The sequence below is a fragment of the Hyaena hyaena genome, unplaced genomic scaffold (assembly GCF_003009895.1).
Source record: "Hyaena hyaena isolate Hyena2069 unplaced genomic scaffold, ASM300989v1 scaffold_284, whole genome shotgun sequence".
Lineage (NCBI taxonomy): Eukaryota > Metazoa > Chordata > Mammalia > Carnivora > Hyaenidae > Hyaena > Hyaena hyaena.
Window position 1 is genome coordinate 1,385,537 of NW_024080913.1, and position 25,977 is coordinate 1,411,513.

General features: G+C 54.5%; 1 protein-coding gene across 2 annotated transcripts; it reads right to left on the bottom strand.

Moving 5' to 3' along the window:
• Positions 1-107: 107 nt before the first annotated feature.
• PI4KB (phosphatidylinositol 4-kinase beta) lies at positions 108-25,977 on the bottom strand. 2 transcript variants are annotated; one of them, XM_039246225.1, is made up of 12 exons: positions 25,600-25,977; positions 16,745-17,681; positions 12,185-12,229; positions 9,572-9,799; positions 8,414-8,641; positions 6,750-6,859; positions 6,084-6,188; positions 5,734-5,857; positions 4,858-5,123; positions 2,378-2,510; positions 2,002-2,122; positions 108-950 (listed from the first exon to the last, which is right to left on the bottom strand). In XM_039246225.1, exons 2-12 carry the CDS (start codon positions 17,651-17,653, stop codon positions 769-771), a joined length of 2,451 nt encoding a protein of 816 aa, XP_039102156.1. In that variant the 5' UTR covers positions 17,654-17,681; positions 25,600-25,977; the 3' UTR covers positions 108-768. The 2 variants fall into 2 exon arrangements, with proteins under 2 accessions (XP_039102156.1, XP_039102157.1); XM_039246226.1 differs by lacking the exon at positions 12,185-12,229 and having other exon boundaries at positions 25,600-25,976.

Genomic DNA, 25,977 nt, shown 5'->3' on the forward strand with positions numbered 1-25,977 from the left:
TGGCTCTGTGTGGCGCCTTCTGCGCCAGGGACACCGAGGCATCTGCTCCCACTTCCTCACGTACCCCCCCCCCCCGCCAAACCCCTGAAAAAAGCACAAGCTAGAAATGACACAGATGGCTAACTAAGGACTTTATTTCAAACAAAAATTAAAAATAAAAAGTTGAGAGCTCTTTCCCTGGATGCGGGGGAAGGGTTCGGGCCAAGGAATTCCCGTGGCTGGGCTGGTCCCCTCCCCCACAGGAGGGGTCCGGGCCCTTCCCTTCCTCACCCCACCCCGGGATGGGCACCAGGACCCCAGCCAGAGCCGGCTGCTGGGAGGGGACGGAGGCAGGCAGCAGCACAGCCAAAGGCCAACCACAGGATCGAGTCTCTAGTCCCAAGACCCTTCTCTCCCCCCTCCCCCCGCCCTGGACCCAGCACAGTAAGGATGGCCCGTGGAAAGAACCTCGTGGACCCTGGTGAGGAGGAGAAAAACCCCAGTGCCCCTCCCACCTGTCACCTCTGTTCTCCGGAGGGCACCGAGTCCCGCGGTCTGTCCAGTGGGGACGCTGACGCTGCCGGGGGCAAGGGAGCCCCGGCAGGCGTGGGCCCCGCGACAGGCTCTCCCACTCCCAGCAAGCTCTACAGTTAACCACATGATCCTCTGTATTCCTTGCCTTCCACTTCCCGTGGGTAGGGCTTCCTGGTCTGGGGGTTCTGGGACAAGGGCCCTCCCAGGGGTCCCCCCCAAACCCCCCCACCCCTCCGGGGCCTGAGGAGGAGGGCGTCACATGATGCCGTTGGTGAGGTACTGGAAGCCGTCGTAGAGTTTGGTGGTGATGGACCGCATGCTGCCGTCCACCATCTGCTCCACCAGCAGCTGCAGCTGCTCCTCGGTCATGCTCATGTGGAACCGCTCCTTGAGGTTGCGGATGGTGCTGGAGCCGTGGAAGCAAGGAAGCTGGGAGCCTGGGGGAGGCAGTGAGGGCACAGGGTCACAGGCGGTTGGGGAGGAGCTGCGGCAGCAACAGCCGCAGGGGCATCTGGAGTGCCCCTTCCCTCCCGCCTTGGAGGGTGCCCGGACTGTGGGCACGGTTCCACTTGGGAAGAGGGGGGAAGCGAGGGGGAGCCCTGTCTTGAGCCCTTCTTCACCCCACACTCCTGAGGCCCTTCAGGTGAGGGGGTGAGGGCAGAGGGGGAGAGGACCAGCACCACTTCGCCCCCAGTAAGGGTGGAGGGGGCAGAGTGTCAGGACCCAGAGGGGAGGCTGGGAAGGGGGTCTGGGGAATGGGCCCTGAGCTGGGCACTTATCTGGCTGCAGCCTCTGCCTACGCTACGTCTGACACTCACAGATGATCTGGGCCACCGTCATCACGGGGCCAGACGGGGATGCTCCTGAGCAACGGCGACAACCTGTGGGGTGGGGGCAGGGATGGGGAGGAGGAGACTGGCAGCTTAGCCCCAGTGCGCACTGTGGCCTTGAGGAGGGGATGGAGACAGGGCCCAGAGGAGCTGGGAGGGGAGGGGTCCTGGACAGGACACTAGGCCGCAAGGAAATGGCTCAGTGAGAGTAGATCAAGAGGAGAGGGTTGGCACAGGGAAGGGGCCTAGGGACAGGGCAGAGAGTGGTCAAGGGCCAGCAGAGAGGAAGCGGTGACCAGAAACACCTGGGCTGGCGGAGAAGAGCCAGACACGGAAGGACAAGGGATGGGGGTGGGGGATGGGACGGAGAGGGTGGGGACCCGGCTGTTCTTTCCCTGAGTGTGCCTAGGGGGTAGTTTCTGCAGCCTGTGCACCCCTCCCACCCTGCCCCGTCCAGCTCTGTCCAGAATCAGGAGGACTGTCTCAAAGGAAAAATGGCACTGGGTCTTGGGAGCCGGAAACCCTCTGGACACTGCCGCCCCCAGGCTGGAGGCAGAATCCACGCTTGTAAGTTCCATGCTCCAGGGCCCCAGTAAGGGGAACCCCAGGGCACTGGGCACGTCCCTGTCCCCAAACACATGGCCTCTTCCCAGCCCACCTTGCTGCATGATCTCGACGATCTGTACCACTTTGTCCATGTGCTTGCGGGCTGCGATCAGCCCCTGCAGCATCAGCATCTTGTAGTAGTTGAACATGTCGCCATCCAGGCCCCCCATCACCTGCGAAGGGAGGCTTGTGTGTGCACGGTGCTTGGGGTCCCACAAGCCAGCTGGGACCCCCTCCGGTGAGGCAAACATACCAAGCCCCGTGACTTCCCTGCTCTCTCATCAGGCAGGAAGCCTCCCGGGACACCCAGCCTCACCCTGACTTGCTGCCCTCTCTGTTCTGGTTGTCCCTGATTTGGGGGGAGCCCACAGCTCCCTCTCCCAAGGCAGAGAAAGGACACACTAAGGCACCTCTCCTTCCGGACTCACGTCCACAAACTCTGTGGTCAGCTTAAAGGCCGACGTCTCAAAGCCCAGGTTTCGGGGTGAACTGGACAGGATGAAGCCAAAATCGATGTGTATGATGTGGCCTTCTGCATCCAAAAGGATGTTTCCATTGTGTCTGAGGAGGGGGCAGAGGAGAGAGAGAGGCAGGAGTGAGTCTGACTGAGGCAGGAGCCACAAGCCCAGCACACTGGCCACATGATCCCAGGCAGGGGAGCCTCCTGCAGTGCCTGTCGCTGCTTATGACGCGCTGGGCCCAACCTCCTAGGACCGAAAGCTAAGAGCGGAAAGAAGGGAAATCGGAAAAGTAAACTGCTATCAAAGGCTGTGGAGTCTACAATTGTCATTACTGTGATTATTTTTGAAATCGCCCGCATTAGCCACTTACGACAGCTTAAGAATAGCCCATTTTCCAAAACCTGTGCTTCCAGCACCCAAACTGACCCCAAGCAGAGAACCTGGAGGCAAGGAAAGGTCCCCAGCTTGTCTGTGTCTCGTGTCTTGGAGGCAAGTCCTCTGCCCAGCGGGAGGCCTCCAGTGCGAACAGAACATATTGGAGCTACGAGCAGCCTGGGGGAGGGGGGGGCGGTTTTGCCCCCCCCTCCCGGAGCAGAACAGAGCAGAGCACCACCACAAGAGGGCAGGCTGCGTGGAGTCTGTGTGTGAAGCAGGCGTGTAGGCTCAGAGCCCAGCACGACAGGCTTGCTGCGGGAAGAGTTAGAGGGGCAAAGTCCCATGGAGTGGCCAGCAGCAGCAGCAGCAGGAGCAGCAGCAGCAGGATTGGCCTGCTAAGCTAGTGAGCCTGGCCCGTTCGGCCCGACCAACCCCCACAGTGTCCACAGAGACTTTGTCAGGCGCGGAAGCCACCTTCTCTAGGTTTGGTCTGACTGGCTACAGCACGGGGACAGGCGGAGAACCAGTCCCACCTCAGTCCTTCCCCTTGGAGACAGCATCACAAGTGCGGCAACACAGGCAGGCTCGGGACGAGAACGGTTTCAGACGTCCTGGTGCAACCTCTCAGTGTTCAGGTCAGGACACAGGCCCCAAGAGAAGGGACTATCATGCCCATGGCCCCAGAGAGGGGTGCTGGAGTCCGCTTGGGGCTCCCTCGGCAGCAGGTAGGGGATCTGTACCCGATCCCACCTGATTCCCGGCCGCCACTTCCTACCAGTGGCTGACTGTTCACAGCTGGATGACATCCATTCTTTATCTTATGGGCTTTATCAGCTGTCTGCCCCTTCTGCCTTTCCAGGATGGCCTCCACGCCTCCAAACAAATCTATTCCTACAGGGAGGCCCGAAGGCCTGACTACCATCTGCCTCCCGCCACCCATCTACTCAGGGGCTCAGCTCTGGGCTCTCTGCGCCCTGGGTTCAAAATCCTGCTGCTTCAGGGACAGTCTAAAGCTCGCAACCAAATTCCTTATAGTCGCATCTCCCGTCAGCCCGTAGGCGCAGAGGGCCCGCTGGGCAGACCAAGCACGGGCTCTGAGAACTCCCTGACCCTCACTCCCCTGAGGAGGAAATGCCTGCCTGACGGGGTTCTCGTGGGGTTTTCAGAGAAGGCCAGGCCATGACGGGACCTTAACAGACACTAGACTCCTGTTAAACAGCCCCGTCAGTCAGCTCTCCATGTGCTGCTGCGGTGCTGGGAGCCCCAGGGGCTCAGGCCACCACGTGGGTCTTTCCAGGGGGCTGCCCTCTATCCAGCAAATGGCAACTCGCAGGAACATTCTGGGGGCTCCCCTGGAGTCACTCAGTGTCTGGAGACAGACTAAGACAGACTTTGGGGTCACTGTGTCTGTACAACATGTTGTTCACCTAAGAAGCTGGACCTCACAAAGGTCAATGTGATATTGGAAGAAATGACAGCTCTGGGCAAAACAACGGATACTCAAAAGCTGTGGAAATCACGCTGGAACAAGAAAGAGAGCACAGGGCTGGGAGTTACAACTTCACGTCCACCGTGTCCCTCACGTCCGTTTTCTCTTTCCTGCTCTCGGTCGCCAACACTGCCCTCAGGCCAGGCCTCAGCACCTCTGGCTTCCTTACCCAGTTACATCCGACCTCACCCTCGGCGCCACAGGGGGCAGTCAAGTCCAAGACGGGACTTTGTCACTGCTCTGCCTGCAGCCTCACAGCGAAGGCCCTCCTGACCTGCACAGCGCCGGGCCTGCTCCCGCCGCGCGCGCACTGCACTGTCCCTGTCCTCCGGCCCCACTGCCACAGCGCTCTCCGCCCTCCCCCTCCTGCAGCCTTCGGGATGCCGCCTGCTCAAACCCCTGCTCCCCCTACACCCTCCACCTCTCCGCCTCTGTGCCCTAGTACTTGTCTGCCTCCTGGCCGCACGGTTCGCGAACACCTCTCCACTTAAATTGTGCTATTTGTTCCACGGTTACATCTGGGCAACGGGAGGTTGCAAGAAGACGCGTGAAGGGCCGAAGTCAGGATGAGGAGCTCACCCACCTGTCCTTCACTTGGAGTAAGTAGCAGACCAAGCAGTAGCCAGCACAACTTTGCACAAAATTGCGCTGGGCACTGAGGAACGCCTCGGTGGTGTAGCTGCCGTGCTCCTGCAGGAAGTAATCAAGCAGGGAGAGCTGTGACTGCTTCTTCACCTGGTGGATGGACACAGCGTTGACCACAGGTTCGATCATGCCGCTGTCAGCCGAAATCACAAGGATCTTGTATGGCTTGATCCACAGGGGCACTCGCTCCTGTTCCCAAATGGACTGTGAGGAGACAGAGGCATGCGACTATCATCCTTCCAAACTGGAGAAGGAGGCTAAAATCCCCCTCTGACCTCAACCTTGGACAGTCCCCATCCTCATGGCCTTGGATTCTGGGCCATCAAGTGAGGAAAACCCACTGGTCCCACTGAGGGACCAGGGGGTTTTGAAAGAAGTCCAGGGCCCAACAATACACTGGGAGGTATGTGAGAAAAGGCACTGGAGAGATTGAAAGCCCCCAAAAAGGCAAAGGAAGGATTTAGGTACAGAGAAACCCTCTTTAAAAAAGGACCGTATTTACAGAGAGAACTGGATTCAATAGGTAAAGCTGCCTGCAGGTGACCAGTGTGAAGGTTCGGGGTGGGAGGGGTCTGCACTGCAAGCCCCCTGCCATAGACCAGTTAGGAGACTCCAGGACAAACCCAGCCCCCAAAGTTCAGGGATCATAGCAGGCACAGGTCACGAAAAGGCCACGAGGGGTCGCTGCGGAGCTGCTCCTGTGGCTGTGTCCCTGCCCTCCCCCCCAAGGAGTACCAGCTTGGGCGGAAAGCCCAGCCCCAGCAGCGTGCCCTGCAGAACCACCTGCTGCCCACTCCTCCCCCTCCTCTCTTACCTGCAGTTGCTTTAACACCTGGAAGGCCAGGAGCTCCTGCCGAAGGTCATCCCCACACTTAACAATGACTGACAGTAGCCGCCAATTGGGGAGGTGGCCATAGGGGGAGCCCTCTCTGATGCGCCTGTGAAGAAAGCAGCAGCAGGTGTTTATGGGTGACGGGTGACGCCGGGAGACGGCAGACATGGCTTCTGCCCGCAGTCCAAACCAACTCCCCACGAGGCAAGGACTCGGACGCCTGGGGGGCTGACGGTTTGGGAAAGGCTGATGGACAATACAGACGGTGCAGTGGGTTCCCCGGTGGCCTGCAAACTTTGCGAGGGCCTAGGGACCACTCCCACCAGACTCACCTTACTTTCTCCTGCCAGGGCTCTTTGAGAGCAACTGCCGAAGGGTCTTCCGGGTCTCGTCTGAAGGCCGTGGGGGTGTGAGCCAGCTGCTCCGAGAGCCGCCGTCTAGCAGGAAGAAACTGGATCATTTGCTTGGCAGAGATACACCCTTCCCTGCCAGCCTCCTGTCCCTGTCTATACCGGCATCTCCTGTACTCTGTCCTTGGTTCTGGGCACACAGAGACAGAAATCTGGCCCGAGAGTTTCGCTAACCTGGTGGGTTTGTAATCATGCTGTGATGCAGGTAACCGGGCCCTCCCCATTCCTCAACCAAGACCCTGAGTCAGCCCGGGTGTGGCTCTGGCATCTGTAAGTCCAGCAAGCTCTCCTCCCCGTCCCTTGATTCTGATACGCGTGATGCTCAGACCCAATCCGAGGAATGCTGTTCTAATTCCTTCCTCTAGTGCTTTCATTCCTTTGGAGTTCTCTTAAAATGCAACTTCCTTCTGTGGTAGCCCAGTCATTTCTCAACCTGCATCTTCACTGCCTCAAGTTTTGTGGCCTCAGGACAAGGACAGAGTGAGGAGAGAGAAGAGGGAAAGAGAGGCTGATGCACAGAAAGGGGACAGAGGCAGGCAGTGCCCGAGAAGGAGGAGGAACAAGGGGCAGGTGGTGGTCTGGCCGTACCGGATGTCCCCTGCGGCTATGAACACAGGCTCCTTGCTCTCCTGGCTGGTGATGCTGTCCACAGAGAACTGGGAGATGTTGTCACAGCTGTTGGTGTGCACCTCAGGGAGCTGGGACGGTAGGGGACCGCCAAGTCAGAAACGCCAAGCACAGGCCTTGCTTCTGTCCTCTACTCGTCCAGTTACTCTGCCTGCTCGCTGCCTCTGTGTCACAACTCCCCCCCCCGCCCCCAACCTTATGGATTCTGTTCCAGAAAGCCTGTCTTTGTGGAAGGCTGCTAAAATGCAGATTCCCATTTCCTGCCATCAGTCTAAAGCAGAATTACTGCGAATGGGATCTGGAAGTCTGAATTTTGAACAAGTTCTCCAGAAGACCCCAAGTGTGCTTAAGGGTGCACACCACTGCCACAACCGCCCCAGAAAGCCAAGCTCTGGGCCTTCTGCGAGGCCTTCTCCACTGCTGCGACCGCGTCCTTAGGGCCCAGAACACAGCTTCTCCTGACGAGCCCCCTCTGAACACTTCTTTGATCTCGGCCATTCAGTCTTACCTCCCCATCTCTCTCAAATACGAATTATTCTACCAGACCCCAGGGTCCCCAGCAAGGCCCTTTCCTTCAGAGCTGATCACTTCTCCTCAAGTCCGCTTGGCACTTACCAAACGCTGCCTTGCTGTACATCCTATAAATAAGAACTGTCCCACCTCCCTAACTGGGTTGTAAGCTCAAGGACAGTCTGTCTTCACAAAACGAAATCTGGCTGTGTCACAGTCCCCCATAAAATGTTGGCTCTGCACAGCCCTAGCACCCAGTCCCAGTCTCTTCCCACGGTCGACAGCACCCTCCTAACAGTCGTGCCCACGCCAACCTCCTGGCCTCCTTCACCACTGGCACCCGGGCCACACATCACAGCCACACACAGCGGCCTTCAGCTCCTCAACTGGGCCGGGCTCTCTCGTCCCCCAGAATTTGCACATTTGCTGGTCCCTCTGCCAGGGGTGCTCTGTCCAGCAAACCCCTCCCCACCTTCAGGCCCCCACTGACCTATTACTTCCTTAGTGAATCATCTGGGCTGTGGCCAGGCCCAGGCCTGCAGCAAGTCGTACCCTACCCTCAGGCGCCCCTGTTAACGCCCTGCCTCCGCAGCCCACTGGGGTCTCAGCGGCCCACAGCCACCTGTGTCTCGTCTCGTCCTCCTCCTGTCCTCTCTCGTTTCAGGCCATGAACCCCCCGCAGGCACGCGCCTCCCTGCTCACTAGCACAGAGCACTCAGGGTTGGCACACAGAAGGCCCTCCATAAATGTTTCCTGGATGAGTAAATGTATGACTTCTTCCTCTCTGCCTCCCTCAGACAACTCTGCACGGCAGATGTTCAATAAACACTTTAAAGTTCCCTCACTCCCCTGGGCTTAGGAACTCATCCTTACATTTAACCTAAATTCCTTCGGCAGGAAAATGAGCTCCACCTGAATATCCCAGACTGAGCCACTCAGCACTTTTGCCGCTCAGCACGTCCCCCCGCCCCCCTGCACCCCCGTTCCTACCTGCCTCACCGAAATGGCACCCTGCCTCAGCCCGCCTCAGGGCGCGCTGTCTTGTCTCAAATGTAACAAAAGCTCCTGGAGAACAGGTGCTGGGCCCCAGCACCACCTCCTGGGAGCTCCCTCACCTCCACCTGCAGCTCGCCTATGTCATCCACCGACCAGGCCTCGTCATCGTTGTCATAGTTGGGCACTGTGCTGAAGCTGCCTGCCCGCTGCTCATGGGTGATACCACACTCGGGCAGGTTCTCCACGGACCGTGTGCTCCGGATTCGGTTCTCGGGGATCCGGGCAGGGACGTTGGTGGTGTCAAAATTTTCACATTCAAGGACTTCCACATAGATCAGGTAGGGAGCCTGGGTGGGGGGTTGGGGGGGCACAGCGGGTGTGAGAACGGTACCTCTTACCTCCACCACCGTCCCCTGAGTCTCACCCTGGCCAACACTGCCCCTCTAGCCGCCCACTCCTGGCTCCAACCCTTGCCTGTCAGTCCCCCGACACTGGGAGCACCACATTCAGGTCAAGAGCTTGTCCTGTGAACATGCATGTCAAGGATCAGGGTGAGAGCACACATAGATCTTTAAAGTGTTTCAGCTGAGGAGTGCCTACTGCCTCAGGGTTGTGGGTTTGAGCCCCATGTTGGGTGTAGAGACTACTTCAAAATAAAGTTTTTAAAAACAAACAAACATATGTTTCAGCTGCGCTTCAACATGTACAGATGATGCACTTGGGCACAATCACAACTACCTCCACAACCCCAGGGGCCTGGAAGGCCTTGTCCTAAAGACAGATAAAGAGACTGGGGAACTGCTGGGTGCTTTTCCAAGCAGGCTTCTAATCCTCAATACTTCTGAAGAAGCTGAACCTTAGTATTCATTCCAATCAGCACACAAGTTCAGCTAACTCTCTCCAACATGGGTCTGGCATCCTTCTCCCCTCCCTGCCCACTCTGATCAGAGAAGGTCCTAGAAACAAGAGATTTCTCTGCCCCCACTGTCACTATACCTGGAAAGCCTAAGAGTTAAAGAAGAGCTGGAAGGAGGCTGAGAGCAACTCTCTCCTGAGACATAGGAAGAGGAGAGCTAAAAAGATTAGGCCTCTCTGGGACCAGAAAAAAAGGCCCGAGAAGGGGGACAAGATGGTCCTCACAACAGCACTGACGTCAAGTCAAGACTCACGGGGGCACGTAAACTGTGAAGGGGTCTGGGATGCTGGCGCGGCCTCCCTGGATGAGCACACAAATGTGGACAGCCGTGGAGGGCAGGTGTGGGCCAGAGCCCACCTACCTTGTCCTTGGAGTTGAGGACGACGGCCTGGGTGTGGGGCACCCGGACCACATGGTGCTCAAAGCCAGCAGTGGGCAGCCACACGCGGGCGGGGAGCTTGTGGTTGAGCAGAGAGAGCTCTGAGATCAGCCGCTGTGTCTTCTGCTCCTTGGTGGGTAGAGTGGCCAGCCGCTTGCCAATTGCCATCAGGGACTTGATGAATTCTCGCTCAGGAGCCAGTCTGACGGGCTACAGGGGGTTGGGGTGAAGTGAAAGACGTTGAAGAAACCGTAGAAAAAAGTGGCCCACCGACTCAGTCACTCCTGGCCGTGCAGGCCAGGGATCCCAACGTCTGAGCTCTAGGGAAGGAGCTACCTTTCAGCACTGGTAGCAGGTCCCACCGCCCCACCCCTGACAACCTGAGCTGGGAGGAGGCAGAAAAGCCAGCCCACTCTTCCTCGTGCTGCTTCCTGGGCGGGGAGGGGGGCATGAATGTGGGTCGCTGGGAGGCACCCCTCTTCTCTTGGCCCTGAGTTCCTTAGGAACTGTCCCAAGGCTCCAAGATGGGTGGGCAGACAGAGAGAAGAGCTGCTTACACCTGACGCGCCTCACTCAGCTCAGGGTTCTTGGGCCGGAGCCCACAAGGCTGGGGGCGGGGGGGCTCTGAGTCACTCTGTCCCCTTGCAAAGGAGGAGGACTGACTCCATTCAAATGACTTCAGTTACCTCCCACAGCACACCCCTGTGCACCCTCTCGGTCTTTTACAAGGGGTCACTGTGCATGCCAGGGATGAGGAGGGGATAGGAGTAGACTCTGCATTAATGAGGAAACAACCGATGGGACAACAAAAGCAGAGGGAGCGAGGGAGGTGTGGCGAGGCGGGTGGAGAAAGCCACAGCTCCCTTCAGCCCTCCACAAGGGCCCTGAAGGCCTGTCTCTTTCAGCGGTTCCTGTTTGGGTCCTCTTCCCCCCACCCGTCCCATCTCAGGGTCTAGGCTCCCCCTCTGAGCTCCCTGCTGTGAGCTTGGGTCCTCAGGCTGGGTAGCTCGGTGTTCTCAGAAAGGGCAAAGTCTGTCTGGGGAGTGTGGTGGGGGTAGGGGGAAGACTGACACGAAGGAGGACTCTTTGCCCAGCCTAAGTCCTTCTATCTTAAGGGCACTTTATCAAGGTAGCCACCGGGCGTCCCCCGCCCAACTCCCCTCAGCTGCATAAGAACAGTCTCCTCTACTGACAGCAACAATATTTCACTCACCAGGCCTTTCTCTCCTTCTCTGTGGGCCCTGTTTAGTTTCTCGAGAATTGAGAATTTCTACCCTCACTCCCTTACACCACAAAAAAGAGCTTCTTTGAAAGCTGGGCAGTCCCAGGCCCATCTCTGCATGTGCAAAGAGCCAGGGTTCGAAGGAACAGCTCATCTCTCAGCCTCTGCCCCCAGGGGGGCTGGCTTAGGGCCCCACACACTAATGACACAAGGTGTCAGAATCAATCAGGGGTGCTCTGGGAAACAGGGTTGAAAAGAGACAGACAGGAAGACAGCACAACTGGGCTCCTTAGGTCCCTGGAAATAGCCCAGGGGATATGAAGAAAGCGAAAGGAAGGAAGAGGGAATTAGGAGACTCACTCCTTCATTCATCCTGATCCCCTAATCCATCCACTCAGGTGGCAAATGGTCACTGTTCCAAGGACCCTCCAGCCCAGCCAATTCAGAGTCATCTTAGATTAGAAAAGGCAGAACTCCTTCCCATCCTCGAATCAGCATTTGGGTCAGGGCCCTACATTCCTTGAGTATGTTGGAGGTGTGACCCCAGGCCTCAACAGAGGCTCTGCCACATGGGAGGAGATAGGAATCATGACTGAAAGGGAATCAGCACAGAACGGAGAAAATTGATTGCGTAGATAAATCAAAAAGAAAATGTAAAAAAATCGTCCAAACTCCCAGAGGGTCCAGCATTTCCTCTCACGTCTCTGCCCAGCAACAAGGTCCAAGACCCTGTGGGATCAGAGGGTCACGGGGTTAGTCCAGAGGGAACAAGAAAGGAGAATGCAGACTGAGGAACCTCCTGGCAGTGAGCTGGGAAAGGGAAGAACTCAGACCTGGAAGAAAGGCAGTTGAAGCTAAAAGAGAAAAACAGCTGTGGGGAGGAAAAACTTTCCTTCAGGCCAAATCCTGTTTGCTTTTGGAGTCTGCTCCCGCAGCACAGGGCCTAGCATTTAGAAGAGCTGAATAAATATTTGATGGTCTAATGGCAGAAGCCATGGGGAAAAGGTTCTGGGTGGGGGAAAACAGGACCCTGGGGGTTTCTGCCAAGCAGTCCTCGGCTCCAATCCAGGGGTAAATTCTACCTCTCTCCCAGCTGTTTGCTCCAGAGACCCAGGAACTGGGGGCTGAGTCACGTTGCTTCCCAGCTGTATCTGGGAGAAGGCCCGACCTGGGCTCAGGGTACTGGTGGCAGAGGACAGGGGATTCCTCCAGGCTGGGGAGGCCTGCTGGGAGGGACTGTTCTCCCAGGAAGAAAAGGCACCTTTTAATTCCAGCCATGGCCTGGGGACTCAGAAGGCCTGGGGACGGAGAGGAAATGCGGCCCACGGGGTGGGGGAGAGCCTGCCACCCAGTCCCAGCCTGGCCCCACTTACGGAACTGAATGAATTATCAATACTCTCGGTGCTGGAGGAGAGCTCCTGGGAAAGGGCCAGAGGGCAAGGGAAGGAGGAGGGGCGGGGAGGGAGGGGAGAGAGACAAAGGCAAAGAATTTAGCTCCAACCTGGATCATAATAGTTTCTCTCCAGATCTCTCCTTTCTCTCCTTGCCACTTTAACCAGAGAAAGTCAACCCAGAAACACCACTTGCCCAAATTCTTGACACTTGTGGGAGACACTGGAAGGCAAGCTCAGACCTTGACATAAGCAGGGTTGAGGAGACAGAGAGCCTCTACTTTTCACTTTCTCCCCTTCTCTCCCTGCCTGCTCCCAGCTCTCCCTCCCTCCAGGACAGACCCTACATCTGGGTGCCCCAGGGCAGTAGCGACACTGGCGAGCAGCCTGCTATCTCTTCACTGACTCACTCATGGGCTCCCAACCAGTCTTCTCTGTGTAAACCACCACGGAGGGACCGAATTTAACGCGCTGCATGGCCCCATACTGGAAAGCCTGCAGTCCTCCAGCTTCTTGGAAACAACAAGGAGGAAGCAGAAGAAGAGCTGAACTTTCAGGGTCAAGGGTGTCTCCTCTCCAATCAGCCTCATGATCACCCTGGGAAGACCAGTCCCAACACTGAAGCAGGTGACAAGGGACACTCCACAGCCATGAGCATGACACCCTGGGCATACGGATGCTGCTGGGCATCCAGGATAGGATAACTCTATCACACCTCCGCAGGCTTCCTAGCAGGTTACTCCACTCCCTGCACACTACATTACCATCTGAGGACCTGAGCTGGGGAGCTGGCCCTGGCTGCATCCGCCAGAGAAGGCAGAGCAGCCAGAGCAGCCGGGCCACGCCCCGGGCTAGGGGTCTGTCTAAACGTCACCCTGTCTTTCTGGCGTCTGTGAGCACACCAGGGGAAAGGACTGGTGGTCAAACTCTCCTTCAGCGGCTCTGCTGCAGCTCATGCACACGCCCATCGGAGTGCTGCCAACCAAGGTCTCCCAGGGCAGGGAGAAAGGGGCAATACCTGTGCACGAACCTGCAGGAGGGCAGGGGCCTGGCCTTAGGAGACAAAGTCCTGGGAGGTCCCGGGCCAGGAGGGCAGTGGTTACAAAGCTTCTACTCTGCAATCGGATGTCAAGCATCTACTTAATTCCAGTCCATGGTTTGCATTCTCTTCTAGCTGGAGGTCCTACAGTCAGGTCATTCCTTGAAGAATCTGGGGAGAGGAGCACTCTGAGGGAGAAGGCAAGCCAACAGTCTCCCAAGGCAACACGGCCTCTGACTTGGAGAGAGGCAAGAGGGGGAACTGAGGCAGCGAGGAGGGTGCCAGAGTCTGTCCCTCTCTACCTACGAGCTGGTAAGGAAGGAAGAGCAGGCAAGTCACTGGCTTGGAGCGTGGCGCCCCAGCTGACTCTTCCACAGACAGGCCCTGGCTGACTTGCTGACAGCCTCAGGGGGAGGGAGGTAGAGCATGCCCTGCTCCTCTCTCCTGCTCTGGAGGCTTGCGTCACCCATACTGAGTCAGCTCCAGGACAAGTGCTGAGGCCAAGAAGCTGACATCACACCGCATCGGGCTGGAAGGCCCACTGGGGTTTCCAGTGTGACACGCAGCAGATTTCCCTGTACAAAGGTTGCAGTCCTGAAGAGACAGAGCTGATCTACTAGGAGTGTCCCTGCGTGGGACAGGGTGTGGAGCTGAGGTGGCACCTAAATCATCTCTGCTCCCTGGGCCCCTCCTCTGGGCCAAAAGGCTGAGAGTTTGGGTTACAAACGGGAAGGAACACTACCTGAGCAGAGTCCTCTGGCCAGGCTGACAAAAACTGCTTTGAAGCGGTGGGCCTGGGGGCTGGAATGGCGAGGGCCCGGAGAGATCCACGCTACAGCCCTCCACGTGTAGATAGTGGAAAGACCCGTCGGTAAAGGAAAGCAGGACCCTGTGTGACCTCTGGGGAGAGGACAACTGTGCAGGGAGCCTCCAGGCAGGGAGAGAACTGGACCGGCAACCCCAGGACCTCTTCGTCTGCGGCCTCACTTTATCCTCCAGAGCTGCTCTTTAGGTAATTATGTGCTTTGTTTAGTAAGCTGTAGACATCCTCCTTATGTAGGAAACAGCTTTTCAAGAGAGTCACAACCTCCACCAAAAAACTGTTAGAACTGATCAATCCAGTGAAGTTTCAGGACACCAAATCGAGAGTTCCACACTGAATGCTCTCTCAGATAATGGAGTCTCACATTCCAAGTTCCTGGAGGGAGGGGCTGCACCTGACCCTCCATCCTCCACCGCTTCTGGCCCTGGACACTGCACACTGTACAACCTCATTTGGTGGGTGAATGAATGTCGCACAACAGGGAAGAAGGAGTAGAAGGAGGAAAACCAATCCCCTCGGTAATTTGGCCTGGGCAGATGTACCCTCAAGTTGCCAAAGGGGTTTGGAGAGACCTCGGGGTTGCCAGTGCTCAGACCCGCTGAAGTATTCATGTCTATTCCCCCCGCCCCCCGCTCCCGCGCTTCCAAAGGCGGCACAGCGGGCTTGGGTGCCTCACTCTGCCAGCATCAGATAACCCAGGAGTGCCTGGGGAGGCAGCACCTCCCTCCCTTCCTGGATCTAGTGATCCAAGATACGGAGCCAGCTGGAAAGAATGGCAGCCAGAGAAGCCATGTCAGAGGATTTACCAGAATACTGAGGTCTCAGAGTCACCCGTGACCCCAACTTGGGCAGGAGTCAGAACCAAGGAAGAGGGACCAAGGACCAGCACAGAGTCGCACTGAGGCCTCAGCTTTTCTGGCCCTAAGATGACAACTACCAAATGCGCACAGAGAAAAGCCACGTCTGACAGGAGGCACCACGGGGCCCATCCAGCTGCCCTCACACACCCCGCTACGGGCCTGACCCCCAAGAGAAGGGGCTCCCAAACCCTTCCTGACCGTAGTCCCGCCAGATCTGAATGATTCTCCTTATATTCCATAACAACCTCCCTTCATGATTCTGAATTTGCCTGCCAAGCTCAACCAGAAAAGAAAATGGTCCATTTTGGTTCTGAGAACAGTTGGACTCTTCTGCCTGTGTGTGGAATTGTGGAAACCCAGATGGCTTAAGGCCTAGGCCATTCTTCCCCAAGTGGACCCTGACAGCTGAAGGCCTAGGAAAACGGCTGCTGAGAAATAAGCAAGAAGACTCGGCTGAATGATGAGGAGCACCAGCTGTGAGCTGAGGCCTGGCTGAGGGGCCCTGGGCAAATCTCCTCGCCCTCTAAGCCTGTCTCCCCAGCGGTAAAATAACCCGTCTCTTAGGACTTCTGTGAGGATGAAATGTAAAGTATTTGGCATGATATTTGGCACACAATAAATGCTCAATAAACGTTAGCTCTTTTAGCTTCATTATTATTAAATTACCATAATGAAATCCCGGATTTCCAGAAAGCAGGCTCTGTGGTCTCCGTCCCTCCTGCTTTCTCCCTCCCTTAGTCACTTTGATTCAAAGAAGCTGAAAGAAGTTTCATTGTATCAAAACCGTGGGTGGGTTCTGTGTCCCACAGGGGCACATGCCAGCACCACAGCTATATGCATTTTCCAACAAGTGCAAATTCCTTGTTCTTTTCTCCCTTTTTTTTTAGGCTGGGCTGGCAGCCAGGATGAGAGCCGGGATGCTGGTGAGTCAGAAGAGGGCACTGGGGCACCATTGTCTGGTTGGGACACCAGGTCGCCGACACTCGGCTGTCCACTGGCAACTTCCCAAGCTGTCTGCCCAGACATGGAATGGAAGGTGGGCATAACCTACTGATGGGCTTATGTCCTCCCTGCTCTGGATCCTAAACTGGACACCCCAACTGCTCCTGCAGGCTTCTCTTCTTTCCAGCCCTCAAGTCTCTGACTAGACTCTGGGCACGCCCAACATTTACTTCACACCAACACTGCTTCCCTCTTCCCTTTGTGCTTTTCCCAAATCAAAGGGAAAGACACCAGCAAGACATCCCTTCTCTGGAGGAAAGGTGGGCACAAGGGCATTCTGCAGATGTCTCGGTGACAGGGAATAAACCTTACTCTTAAGTCAACGAAAAGCAGGATCACTGGGGAGTGGGGCAGAGGGATGAGAAGGAGTGACCAGGAGAATGAGGCTAAGGCCCTATTTAACGCTCCTTCCCTCCGGCACATGCGCCATCTCTTCTCCTCCCGCATGCCTGCTGCTCTGAGAGGTTCTGGTAAGGAGCCCAGGTCTCAAGTCAGGATGGGAGGGGTCTCTGCCCAGGTTCTCAGTAAGCAGGTAGTTAATGGAAGGGGAGGGGGGTTGGGCGGAGTCAGGAGTGTCAGCTTTGCTATTAGCTATATGACCCGAGGAAGGTCACTTTATCTCTCTGGGTCTCTGAGTTCTTCCCTTGTAAGCTGAGGCAGCTGGAAAACATGAATTCTAAGGTCTTTTTCCACTCTGACATCCCATACTTTTATCAGTGAAATGACACAGAGGGCAGGAGAGAAGAGGACAGAGAACTGTAGGTCAGACACCCTGTCTCCATGCCACCTTGCCCCGTGGCCCCTTCCAGGCATTTTACCTCATCCTCATTCTCCACTTTAGGGTTGCTGGCTGTTCGTTTCAGGTTGCTGCTGAGACTTATGCTGGCGGTGGCGTCCGACTTGGAGCGCTGGTGAGTCCTCTTAGAGGGAGACAGCCCCATGTCAGGTGCTGGGCTCAAAGAGGGCAGCTCCCTCTTCCGGTGAGCCGGCTTCAGCTCGTCTGAGAGGATCAGCTTCCGGAGCTTGGTCCCACGGGAGTGTCGCTGAGTGGAAATGTGCATGTCCGAGGAGTAGGCCCCGAGCAGCAGGGCGCACTGCAGGGAAAAGTTAATGCTCTGGCGGCAGCGATGCACTATGTAGGGCTTGATGGCGTCGCCCACGTCCTCATCCATGTGGATGTACATGTTAAGCAGCTGGGGCAGATAGAAATCCACGTCCTCATCGCGAAAGCAGAAGAGCCGGTTGCCAATGTAGGCCTGCACCCCAGGCTCCTTGGAGTTGTACAGGTAGGAGATAGCCATGGAGATGTCAAACAGTTTGGACTCAAACAGCCTCAGCAGCCAGGACTGTCTGGCCGAGTTGTTCTGCCGCCGCCTCCGCGCTCCCTTGGCCGTGCCCGAGGCCACGGTGGCCCCCATTTCATCTTCTTCCTCCCGTATCTGGGAAGGTGGATCGTCCAGGCAACGGATGGCGCTGTCCAAAATATCTCCATTGACCAGCTCTGGCGGGGCGCCGGTGCGGGAGATGGCCAGGCCTCCGCGCAAAAGCTGCACCTGCTCCAGCACCTCCCGGCAGGCCTTCTGAGCCACCTCGCGATCAATCACCGACAGTTCCCCGACCCCCTCCGTGATGACACCTAGCAAGGAGCCCCCACTATTCCCTGGTGGGCAGGGAGTGGGCTCAGAAGCCGGCTTCAGGGGGGCGGGTTCCACCATCATGTCTCCCATGGCCACCACCAGCCTTCGAGCTTCCAGGCTAGAGGCGGAAGGACACAGAAAGGGAGACACAGACAAATCAGTTAGTGGTGGCATCCTCGGGTCTTCCTTTGCCCATCATAAAACTTTCCCAGGCCCCTCCTCTCTGTCTGTCTTCCTGGACCTCTTCAAAGTCAGATGACAAGTCATCTCCCACGAAGCCTCCCCCCACCATCCCTACGGCTGATCATCACGTCGCTCTTCCCTCCTTCTGCACTTGGCTGCCCGGCATAGCCTCTGTTCCTCCCCTGTACTTGCAAAATGCTGCTTTACGTGTTATGTTTATACAGGTTTACAAATGCTGCAGGAAGACTGGGAAGCAACTCTGGTCTCATTCCCTTGTCCTTACTCTTCACATGTTTTCCTATTGTTGTGCTCTTCCTGTGTCTCCCTGGACATGCCTGCCAATAACCTCTCTCTTTTCTTCTTTCAAGTGTTATTTCCTTACTCATATAACACTCCGTACACCGGTCCTAAGCGTCTCACCTTTATGTAGTATCAAAGTCTTGATATATTTTTCTAATCACAGATACTTTATCTTCTCTTTAGACTCAAAGTTCCCAAGGAATAAGGTCAGCAAATACCATCCAGGCTTCACTTAGAAAAAAAGAGCTCTAAAACAACCATCATCAACTCTGCTGAAGGGTGCCATTTCTTTGCTTGTCTGACTTCATGACACCAGTCCCTCTTTCTCTAGTGCTGTGGCAGCTGAAGCAAAGTGGAAAGACTCCTGAACTTGGAGTCAAAGAGGCTGGGATGGGATTCAAGATCCTGGCTCTGCCATTATTATGGGATGGGTAAACTTCTGCAAACCATATACTTTCTGGGTTTCAGTTTCCTCAACTGCAACGTGGGAAAAACCTATCTACTTCCTACTGTTACGTATGGAATAACTTCATGTGTGTGAAAGGACCTAGCACAACCCCTGGCACGCAGTAGTACTAGTAAACATTAGGTGAGTACCAATCACCTAACGGGTTAGTAAATGGCATACGTGTGTACGAGTGTGTGTGTACACGTGTATACTGTTGGTAAGGAAAGTGAATTTGAGTTACATTCGCTGTCCGAGAATCTTCCAGAACACTGATGACAGCTCTCTCCTACCCCCACACCCCTTTCCCCATTATCATACACACACTTCAAGAACTGGGAGGGCTGGGAGAAGGCAAAAAGAACTCGGGCTCAAGCTCATCAGTCTATAACATGCAAAGTACAGGGAGGAACAGGAATCACATCACCAAGGATCCCTCACTGGGGTGACAAAAGCCACTGCTCTCCCAGAACGATTCTTCAGATCCTCATCAAATCCACATCGGAAGAGAGAGTGCAGAATAGAAGGAAATTCCAAAACAAGGACTGGGAGAGGCACATTGTTAACGTCAGATCAACCCAGCTCCAGAGTCTGACTGTAGTCGGCGATGGGCTCTGGGGTGAATCTAAGACAAACTCAAGAGTATGAGCGAGAGGAAGGCAGAATCTACTGTAGAGCTGGAATGCAGGTCGTTTCCAACTATTAGTGACATCACCTTTGATGCTAGGGAATATGGGGACACAGAACTTCGGGTAGGTGAAAAGAAGCTCAAGATACAAATCCTCCAACCACACGGAGAAGCCCCATTTTCCACTGCCACCCTTCTAGCGCTTCTTCATGCGCCTCTGAAACGTTAAGCATCTAAGCTACTCTGCTCTGCCAACACCATTACAGCCCAGCCCCTGCATCCCAGCACGCCCCACTGAAGTCTTGCCGGAAGATAGATGAGGAACTCTTCTGTTCTCAGAGATCACCAAAAAAGGCTACTTGGGTTTCTCTTTCTCCCAACTCTGTCACACAAGAAGTTCCCATCCCTGAATTTAATTTATCCGATGCAGCTTTAAAAGTTTGGCAACTTGTTCATTATCTCTCCTAAAACTGGGCAGCACCCTCGGAGCAGCAGAACCAGCATGGCTGCCTAGGTGGATCTGTCTCTACTTGCAGGTAACATGGGAGTCATGAGGAAGCTCGCATCTTCCCCGGCCACACCTCTGTAGGGCACTCTGCACCAGACGGTCATTCTAACTCAACAGGGACCACTACCTTTTAGGTCTGCTGGAAACCTCACATGACAGCTTCAACTGTTTTATACAACTAACTTTTTTCCCCTCAATCTGCCTATGCGTGGCACGTTGTTCCCCTTCCCTCTATTCCAGAGACTTCCAAGTCACCAAAAGCTCCTAAATTCTACTTTTCAAAACTTCTAAGAGGTGAAATTCAGACAGTCTCCCACATTTAGCACCACAGACCTCACTAGGACATGAAGCCAATGCCTGCCCATATTGATCACAATTGGGATTATTACTGGCACCAGGAAGGGAGGTAAGCCTGACATTATTATTTTCTTTTATCCCAGGGCTCAGCCAGGAATCCCACATCACAGTACTCAGGGGACTTCTCCATTGAACAGAGCCCCCATCTGGCAGTCTTTATTCCCCAGGGAACCAGCCAGTGTCAGGAGGCTCAGGAAAACTGGATTCTTCTCCTGTGCAGGCAGCCCCACCACTAGAAACTACCAAATGAGCCAGAGCTCCCTGGACTCTCTGAGCCTCAGAGACTACCTGCATCTGAAGCAAGTCATGGGGGGGAGGGGGTGCTGAGTTGCCAATTTAGACAATAAGAGACAGGAAAACCTAAATCCCGATGTGGTTTTCAACATCAATTCATTCCTTTTCAAAAGCAAAGACAATATAGTTTTGGTGAGTAACCATTCTAAAGAAAGGGAAAGGACGAGAAAGCTAGAGAAAAAAGGAAGGAACAGGTTCTGTATTCATCACCTTTCCTCTTTTAAGAGAACAGAAAAAAGAAGGGCTCCTGAGTGGTTTAGTCTGCTGAACATCTGACTCTTGATTTCAGCTCAGGTCATGGGATTCCAGGGTCATGGGATCGAGCGCCGAGTCAGGCTCTATGCTGAGAATGGAGCCTGATTAAGATTCTCTCTCTTTCTCTTTCCCTCTCACTTGCACGCTCTTTCTCTTTCTCTCTCAAGAAAGAGAGAGAAAGAGAAAGAGCGTGCACAAGAGAGAATAAGTAAAAAGAGAAGAAAATACAAATCTTTAATATCAGATGGCTCGAACGCTCTCAAAGATGTTCAAACAACTGAGCTCCACATTTCACGCTCAGAGTCTAAACTGTCCTTCCAATTAGATGAAGGGAAATGAGAAGGCCTCCCAAGCCCTAGCCTAGCAGCTGGCTTCTGGGCACTGAGATGGAAGTGGAGGAGTGTTATAAACTGGCTGGGCTCCACAGCTTACTGTCTGGGCAATGCAGGGAGTCCTCATCTGAGCATCTGGGGGCCGTTCAGGGCGGGGCGCAGCAGTGGCAGGGCAGAGAGGCCATACAAGCATGTGTCCCATATGGCCTAGCATTTAAGGAAATGTTGGCAAAAACTCTAGGGGGGAGAAGATGTTTAACCTGGTTTCCCACTTCTCATCACCTCAAAAGATGCCAGGCAAACAACCTTCCAACCCTCTACTGGTCTCCATTAAAGGCCTTCCTGGATTGGCCTCTGATAGAATAGGAGGTAAAAAAGCCCAAATCAACCCCCTTACCCAGTTAATCACCATTCCCTTCCTGGGGGACTAGATAAATATGGGTTGGTTCAGACCACACCTCATGTTTTACAGGTTCCTGTACTTTCACAGAATAGTCTTAAAAGAACATCTGATCTCCAAGCAGGTAGGCAAGCTCAATTTTTCTCCTTTTGAGATGGAGCATGTGAGTTAGAAACAAAGGTAGTGAAGCCGCTATCTTCATCCTACAGGTGGGTAGTTAAGAGAGACTGTTACAAGTTCATGGAAAAGAAAGAGGGGTTCATACATGCTATTTACAGTTACACGGGCTTCTGATAAATAAATAAAAGTGACGACCATATAAACAAGCAGTGTAAATCCTCTCTAAAGTTCAATCCTCTTTTGTTACAATTAATAAATTAAGGAATAGAGGCACAAGCATTTTATCCAATGCTGTAGTGCTAACCTTCAGAAATAAATATTGCGATAATGAAGATATGAACTCTAAAGGAGCAGGAGTAGGGATGAATGGAAATGAACTGTTCATCTCATCATAAACCCTTAAGTACCACTGGATTTGTTACCAAGTACATGGTTGCCTTTGGTAACGATTTTTGTGAAGATTTTATTTATTTATTTAAATGTTCATTTATTTATTTATTTAGAGAGGGAGCGTGTGAGTGTGTGCCAGTGGGGAGAGGGGTAGAGAGAAAGAATCCCAAGCAGGCTCCCTGTTGTTAGTGTGGGGCTTGATCCCACAAACCAAGAGATCATAGTCTGGGCGTGAGTCAGATGCTTAACTGACTGAGCCACTTGGGCGCCCCTGATACCCCAACGTGGGGCTTGAACTTACAAGCCCGAGATCAAGAGTTGTGGGCTCTACCAACTGAGGCAGGCAGGCGCCCCACCTTTGATAGTAATTTTTATTTTTTATTTTTATTTTTTTATTAAAAAAATTTTTTTTTAAATGTTTTATTTATTTCTAGGAGAGAGAGAGAGACAGCGTGAGCAGGGGAGGGTCAGAGAGAGAGGGAGTCACAGACTGAAACAGGCTCCAGGCTCCGAGCTGGCAGTCAGCACAGAGCCCGACGCGGGACTCGAACCCACGAACCGTGAGATCATGACCTAAGCGAAAGTCGGAGGCTTAACCGACTAAGCCACCCAGGTGCCCCATGAGTGACCTCTTTTTAAAAATTACTATCAGGGGCGCCTGGGTGGCTTAGTCGGTTAAGCCTCCGACTTTCGCTTAGGTCATGATCTCACGGTTCGTGGGTTCGAGTCCCGCGTCGGGCTCTGTGCTGACTGCCAGCTCGGAGCCTGGAGCCTGTTTCAGTCTGTGACTCCCTCTCTCTCTGACCCTCCCCTGCTCACGCTGTCTCTCTCTCTCTCCTAGAAATAAATAAAACATTTAAAAAAAAAAAAAAAGAGGTCACTCTTCAAAAGAGACTCTGCATCACCCTAGCCTGCCTGTTGTGTTGAGGAGTTTCTCCTCACGTCTTAAATCTAACTCAAACCTTCCTTTAAGAAGGTCTCCACTCATCTTTCCCCCTTGACCTCAAGACACAAGGTAGAGACTGAGTACTATTTTTTCCTTGTAGGAACTCCAGGCTGAACAGTCAAGCAGGCTCAGGCTCTGGCAGGAACCAGGTAAATGCTTCCCCAAGGCTCCAGTGGGGGGTTGGCATCAGGGAAGAAGGCATTCTCAAGCTACCAGCGGGGGTGGGGTGGGGGTGGGGAGTAGGGAAGGCAGTGGTCGCAGGGTAGGTAAGTCAATATTGAATCAGGCTGAGAAGTCTGTGTGCAGGCCCGTGGGAGCTGGTAGAAGCAGATTCCAGCCAGACAGCCCAAGCCAGCTCTGGGAGCCCCTGCTGAAAGAGACAGATGGCAAAGAAAGTAACCTGCGCGCTCACCTCGCTCTGAACTACTCCTCCCTGCTGCAAGCCCCAAGTGTGCTTGGACTAGGCCCTCTCTTGTCTCATGCCAATTACTGAAAGGTTCCACCCAAACTTCTTCCCCAAATCAAAGAATTTCAATTTGCTCCTTTGGATGGCGTTTGGCAAACATGTTCTCATGCAGCAGCATGCAGCCAGCTCCAAGAATGAAGCAGGGAAACTGGGGGAAATATAGCTTCTTTTTGGGGGTGTTTCAGAAGAGTGGATCTACTCCTAAAGAGGAGGATGAGGACACTACACTCTGGTGAGGGACAAGGAGGGACACAAGGAAGAAATGGGAAGAGGATGCGTGATGACTTTCAAGCAGACATAGAGTCAGAGGATGAGCAGAAGTGCACAAGCCCTCTTCACTCTCAGACTCAGAGAGACAGGGCACAAGGGGGCAGCTGGCTTCCCGAGTCCCACCCCACCCCAAGCTCTGTCCCAGCCACCTTCCTCAAACATCCCTCCCACCCACGAAATCTGGACTTATGGATCAAGCGCAAGGGGAAGAGCACAGGTGGTCAGAGGTTTCATGCAGTGGGGAAAAAACGCAGGGCAAACAGAAGATGCAGTTCTGGCGCTGGTCTTCCACACGGACTTATCATCGTGCCTATCGACTAGAAGGACCCAATGGAGAGACCAAGTCTCAGATCAGCCAATCCATGACTAGTAAATGCCTTCTGTCTGAGAAGCCCATACTGCTCTGTAAATACATAAACCAAGTCTAATTTCCCCCCAACCCACATCCTACAAGTAGCCTGTTACTGCACCAGTGCCCACAGAGCAGGCCCTTCTCTCAAAAAGGTCACTCTAGAGGTCAAGTGAGGAAGTCATAAGCTGAGCCCAAGAATCCTGATTCTGAATGTAAAACCTTTTCCTTTTTTAAATTAAAAAAAATATATATATATATATATATATATTTTTTTTTTTGAGAGAGAGAGAGAGAGTCAGAGCACAAGCAGGAGAGGGGCAGAAAGAGAAGCAGACACAATCTGAAGCAGGCTCCAGGCTCTGAGCTGTCAGTACAGAGCCCGACGCGGGGCTCAAACCCACAAACCGTGAGATCGTGATCTGAGCCGGGGTCGGACGCTTAACTGACTGAGCCACCCAGGTGCCCCTACAACCTTTTTCTAATGTCTCATGTTCCTCTTCCCTGTTACCCCCCACCCCACCCCAGGCCTAAGCTCTTATGGACTCAACTGAAACTATTCCAGTAAGCCACAGGCAGTGAGCAGACTCCCTTTGGATCTGGATGGGGTGGGAGGACACCCTACTCTGTGATCCCTCAAAGACGAGACCTCTAAGTAAGTAATACAAAACAAAATTTCTCACAGCCTCATCCAGCTTCTAGGCAGCCCTGTCCATCCCTCCTAGCGGTGGATCCTGAGCCATCAACAAAATGTAATCTGATAGGGACTTCTCCAAAATTTGCTCCATCCTTTGGAAACACCCCTCTGTCCAGAAAAGCCCGAGTGAGGCAGGGGAGGCCACCCCCCCCAACACATTTTCTTCTCGCCTCCAGCTTTAGCCCATCCTGAAATGAGTGGCATGTGAAGATAAAGACTGCAACAGAGAGCACAGGAAGAAGACCATGCGGAAAACAAAGTCAAGTGTCCCAAGGACCAGCAAAATCCCTGAGACTCCAGGGAGAAGGTGTCAAAGTTGGAGATCCTGAATGCGAAGGGGGCACTGTCAGATGTCGTCTCTTCTATGGAAACAGGCTTCCAGAGGCTGGGGGATTTGAGGAGGGGGTGAAAGGGAAGCTAACGGAAGTTACAGGGTTCACAAAGCACTCCTGAGAAGAAGGGTAAGGATTAAGGTCAAAGTACAATGCAAACGGTACTTTGGGAATGACGACGAGGGCCTGAGATCCCTAAGGAGAGGCGACGAGACGATTCTTGGAAGCCAGGAGCTGGATGGGTGGCAGTGAGGTAATGGAATCAGGAACAGAGGAAGAGGGCCACTGCGAAGTAGGAACCCCGCGCTGGGGATGCACGGAGACATCGCAGGAAAGGGGCAAAATAGGAAAAGGGGACGAAGGCGGAGGCTGTGAGGACGGTGTGGAGCGGGAACACAGGTGACGAGAAAGGGCAAACAAGGATGGGCATTACAAGAGGTGTCCTGATGTGGAAAGGGTTCATGACTTGATAGAGAATAATTCAGGACAGAGGCAACAGGGACGGGGGAAGGGGGGGGTGGATCCCCGGGGCCGAGGGAGGAGCTAAACAGAAGAGGAAGCCAAAAAAGCATAGGAGGACCCTACGTTTGAGGCAAAAGGGTGGAGAGAGCACTCGGGGTGCAGATGCCACCGGGAGGGCAGTTTTGTAGTTGAACCCAGGTGTGGGGGCGGGGAGAGGCTGTGCGGGACAGGGTGTGAGAGGGACCCCCCCCCACACACACACTCACAGGGCCGGGGGGACTCACAGGGAAGGAGTCGCTTACCTCCAGGGGACCCCCGCGGAGGGGGTGCGGGCGGTCGGAGTCGGGCTGCCGACACCGCCGCCTCAGCAGCAGTGGCCGCTCCCGGGTTCCATTGGTCGCCTGCGCTTCCCTGACAGCGGCCGCGGCGGCGGAGCCAGGCCCCGGCTTCGGGGCTGCCCTCGGCGCCGCCTGAGGGGGCCTTCGCGCCGCCTCAAGTTCGACCGAGCCGCTCAGCCTCCTCTCCCTCCCTCCGCCAAAGCAAGACCAAAAATAACAAACAAAAACTAAATAAAATCCCAGCAGGGCTCGATTCTTCTCGTGAGTCCCAGCAGCCCTTCTTGGGCTATGCCTTCCTGCTTCTTCGACGCTCAGGACCCTACCGATCCCATAGCAATCTAA

What these genes read in the sequence shown, in the direction of transcription:
- PI4KB (XM_039246225.1), bottom strand. Translation starts at nt 17,653, where the DNA reads ATGGGAGACATGATGGTGGAACCCGCCCCCCTGAAGCCGGCTTCTGAG. An exon ending in CCCTGGCAGGAGAAAGTAAG is followed by an intron (nt 5,858 to 6,083) that starts GTGAGTCTGGTG and finishes CTTTCTTCACAG; the next exon opens with GCGCATCAGAGAGGGCTCCC. An exon ending in TGACCACAGAGTTTGTGGAC is followed by an intron (nt 2,123 to 2,377) that starts GTGAGTCCGGAA and finishes CTCCCTTCGCAG; the next exon opens with GTGATGGGGGGCCTGGATGG.